The sequence below is a fragment of the Montipora foliosa genome, chromosome 14 (assembly GCF_036669935.1).
Source record: "Montipora foliosa isolate CH-2021 chromosome 14, ASM3666993v2, whole genome shotgun sequence".
In the NCBI taxonomy this organism is placed as follows: domain Eukaryota; kingdom Metazoa; phylum Cnidaria; class Anthozoa; order Scleractinia; family Acroporidae; genus Montipora; species Montipora foliosa.
The window spans coordinates 22,780,901-22,785,635 of NC_090882.1; the positions used below are offsets into that span (position 1 = coordinate 22,780,901).

The 4,735-nt window shown below is 42.0% G+C and overlaps 1 protein-coding gene across 1 annotated transcript in view; it reads left to right on the forward strand.

Annotated features, from left to right (window-relative positions):
• Positions 1-4,735, forward strand: part of LOC137984629 (uncharacterized) — a 13,773-nt gene extending 9,038 nt beyond the window's left edge. The window contains exon 5 of the mRNA XM_068831831.1: positions 1-4,735. This exon is cut by the window's left edge and continues 899 nt beyond it. Coding sequence (XP_068687932.1) covers positions 1-3,567 — 3,567 coding nt within the window. The 3' untranslated portion in view covers positions 3,568-4,735.

Here is a 4,735-nt window from a genome sequence, read left to right on the forward strand (position 1 = left end):
GTATTGAACGTTACGGGAGTGATTGAGACCAAGAAAATGTTGCAACGACTCCGAAGAAAGTCTCTTCTCGATTCAAACTCCCACTCTGGAAAATTTGAAATGCATAAGCTCCTTCAGTCATTTGCTAAAGAAGCAGGCGAACAGCGTATGGAAGAAATAGTAGGAATTGCAAAGTGCCGTTTCCATGCGTATTTCATTTCTCGTTTCGACAAATTGAATGCTGAGTTTCTAGATGGACATTCCATGGATGCATTCGTTGCATTCTATGAGGAAAAACAGCTTTTTATAGAAAGCCTAGTAGACGGTTGCACAGATCCCAGGATAGCCGAGAATGTTTTCAAAGTTTTGATAAAAGCAGAAATGTTTCTGGACTCGCTGTTTTGGTGTTCCACAGAATCTTACAATTTTGATAATATCTACGATTCGGCCTTAAAGTCAGCCAGTTCTCTGGGAAATATACATTATCAGAGGCATTTACTAGTTTCCAAAGCTTTTGCTGAAATTACTTGGGGAGCAGAAGGAAGTGCAATGCAACTTCTAAAAAAGGCATATGAAATGCAGTCGACATCTTGTTCAGGTTCTGATGATGAAAGGAGTAAATACTTGTGTTATTTTGGCATATGTCAGCTTGTTATTGGCGAAGTTAAAAGCGGGATGCAGTGCCTACTAGAGGCTGTTTCTTTAATGCATGAAAGTGGAGAGCAGAAAATTCTAAAGCTCGTTGTTCACCAAGTCATTGCTGTCTATTATCAGTTCTTAAACGACCCTTCTACCTCGACTTACTACTATAACAAAGCACGCAAAGAATGCAATTCCGCGGCAGACGAGCAACTGATTGTTATTCCACCTCTTGGATGCAAAGGAAAAGAACCCAAAAATGAAAAAACGCTTCAAACAAACACTTTTGGCTCGGGTAATTATTGGCCATTGCAATTCCTAGTTATATTTCACATCGGAAAAGCAGCAAAGAACTTCTTTGACACTGACACCCAGCAATTTGTAATCAACCCTGCCCTTCGAATATTAAATGATCTCCAGATAAATTCCAAAACCCCTTTTTATTTGTTTCATTTTTGCGGTAATGTCATGGCACTTCTGGGGTCAACATTCACAAAAGAGGGAATTGTTGGATCAGGTTTCGAAGAATCAGTCGCACGTCACCAAGCTACACTCGAGCAATTCAAACATAGCTCAACTTCAGGCCCAAAGGAGAACGTTGATTCAACCGTGACCCTTCGTTCTCAAGAATGCAACCAGCCTCTCGCAAAGTTCTACCAAGACTTCGGTGAATTGCACCAAAGCAAGAAGAACTACTCAAAGGCTCTTTATTTCAAAACGTGCGCTCTTGATATCGTATTGAGAACAAATAGACAAGAAGTAAATGCATTCTTAGCCCATGGCTACCATTCACTCGGGGTGACACAGCATTCGCTGGGTGATTTTACTTCTGCTCTCCACTCTGCCAAACGGGCATTGCAAGTGCGAATAAAAGTGTTCGGAGAAGATCATGCAAGCACAGCTGATAGTTACCATTTCCTCGGTGTGACACAGCATTCGATAGGTGAGTTCACATCTGCTCTCCAGTCTGCCAAACGGGCACTGCAAGTGCGAATAAAAGTGTTCGGAGAAGATCATGCAAGCACAGCAGATAGTCACCATTTCCTCGGGGTGACACAGCATTCGTTAGGTGATTTCACATCTGCTCTCCAGTCTGTCAAACGGGCACTGCAAATGCGAATAAAAGTGTTCGGAGAAGATCATGCAAGCACAGCTGATAGTTACCATTCACTCGGGGAGACACAGCATTCTTTGGGTGATTTTACCTCTGCTCTACAGTCAAAGCATCGGGCGTTAGATGTACGGATAAAACTGTACGGAGAATATCATGCTACCACAGCCGATAGTTATGATTCACTTGGGGTGACACAGCATTCCTTAGGTGATTTTACCTCTGCTCTGCAGTCTGACCAGCGGGCATTAAATGTACGGATAAAATTGTTCGGAGAAGATCATGGAAGCACAGCCAATAGTTATCATTCACTCGGAGTGACACAGCATTCGTTAGGTGATTTTACCTCTGCTCTCCAGTCTGCCAAACGGGCATTGCAAGTGCAAATAAAAGTTTTCGGAGAAGATCATGCAAGCACAGCGGATAGTTACGATTCACTCGGGGTGACACAGCATTCGTTAGGTGATTTTACCTCTGCTCTACAGTCAAAGCAGCGGTCGTTAGATATACGGATAAAAGTGTTAGGAGACGATCATGCAAGTACAGCCAATAGTTACCATTCACTCGGGGTGACACAGCATTCGTTAGGTGATTTTACCTCTGCTCTCCAGTCTGCCAAACGGGCATTGCAAGTGCGAATAAAAGTGTTCGGAGAAGATCATGCAAGCACAGCCAGTAGTTATTATTCACTCGGGATGACACAGCATTCGTTAGGTGATTTTACCTCTGCTCTACAGTCAAAGCAGCGGTCGTTAGATATACGGATAAAAGTGTTAGGAGACGATCATGCAAGCACAGCTGATAGTTACCATTCACTCGGTGTGACACAGCATTCGTTAGGTTATTTTACCTCTTCTCTCCAGTCTGCCAAACGGACATTGGAAGTGCGAATAAAAGTGTTCGGAGAATATCATGCAAGCACAGCTAATAGTTATCATTCACTCGGGGTGACACAGCATTCGTTAGGTGATTTTACCTCTGCTCTACAGTCAAAGCAGCGGTCGTTAGATATACGGATAAAAGTGTTAGGAGACGATGATGCAAGCACAGCTGATAGTTACCATTCACTCGGGGTGACACAGCATTTGTTAGGTTATTTTACCTCTTCTCTCCAGTCTGCCAAACGGGCATTGGAAGTGCGAATAAAAGTGTTCGGAGAAGATCATGCAAGCACAGCTAATAGTTATCATTCACTCGGGGTGACACAGCATTTGTTAGGCGATTTTACCTCTGCTCTACAGTCAAAGCATCGGGCGTTAGATGTACGCATAAAACTTTTCGGAGAAGATCATGCAAGCACAGCTAATAGTTACTATTCACTCGGTGTGACACAGCATGCGTTGGGTGACTTTTACTCTGCTCTGCAGTCAAAGCAGCGGACATTAGATGTGCGGATAAAACTGTTCGGAGAAGATCATGCAAGCACAGCCGATAGTTACGATTCACTTGGGGTGACACAGCATGCGTTGGGTGATTTTACCTCTGTTCTGCATTCAAAGCAGCGGGCATTAGATGTGCGGATAAAACTGTTCGGAGAAGATCATGCAAGCACAGTGGATAGTTACGATTCACTTGGGGTGACACAGCATTCGTTAGGTGATTTTACCTCTGCTCTGCATTCAAAGCAGCGGGCATTAGATGTGCGGATAAAACTGTTCGGAGAAGATCATGCAAGCACAGTGGATAGTTACGATTCACTTGGGGTGACACAGCATTCGTTAGGTGATTTTACCTCTGCTCTGCATTCAAAGCAGCGGGCATTAGATGTGCGGATAAAACTTTTCGGAGAAGATCATGCAAGGACAGCTGATAGTTACCGTGACTTGGACTCGGGATGAAACATTACTTGTTAGATGTTCTTACCTTTTCTCTGGAGTCTGACCAATAGGTGTTAAATGTTCGTATGAAGCTGTTTGGAGATTTTTTTTGTTGTTTAGATGCCTGGGAGAAACTTCTTTAGCACTACTGAAGTTACGTTTTTTAGATCACGTGGTATGCAGTTTATGATTTCACTTTGGCTTGCATCATGAGTCCATTACCAAGGTGTAAGAATCAATTACCAGGTTTGTCTTCATCAGCGTCAAAAAAGTGTCTATTTTTAGACCAGTTTTTGTGGGAAAAGAAAGAATCCTTGGCTTGAACGTGACGTCATTGGCAGCCATGTTGGTGTACTGAACAATAGCGAAAAAGTCTTTTGGGAATTTGGCTTTATTATTATACAACACGCGAGCGACATTTTTCTTTTGTTTTGTACACCAACATGGCGGTCTAATCACGTGAGTGCAAGACAAGAATAGACCAAATCGGGTAACTTAATGATGTACCCAATTCAAAATGATAATACCTGAAACAAAACGATCAATTCCCAAAGGGTTATGTTATCTTGATATCGTTTCTTGTAAGTTTTGTGTCATGTTCATGTATGCCATTGCGATGCATGCACTGCACGCCTCAATTAGCAATGGTGCACACTTTTAGTGTTCAGTGAACTTGAACTTGGTTTGAAGTGAATACGACATTGAGTTTGCCGATTTGCTTTATTGTTTAAAAATATGCAGTTTTCTCAGGCTGATGGGGACTCGGTAAATTGTTTTACTTTTTGGGTGATAGACTCTTGCTTACATCCGAATTAATCAGCGTGGTTGTAATATATAGAGGAAACGGTTTGAACGCTGCCTATGGTCAAAATTCACTCAAACAATAGAAGAATCAGGTGATGACACGTGTTTTTCGCATTACCACATACCACATTATTTTTATCTTTCAAGGAAACGGCGCAGATGGTTTCAAGTTTGAATAATTATTCCGAATGTAACTATGCAGAATGAATTACACAAATAAATTAACTGATCTGCATTGCTTAAACATAAGATCGTTTTTATGAATGGCCAGCCCTTATTTGCTGTTTAATTTGTCGTAAAAAAGCCGCGTAAGACTTTCCATTTTGTGGTAACTTGTGAGAGTAAGAAGCTCAAGGAAGGGGAATAAATAACATAACCTTAGGAA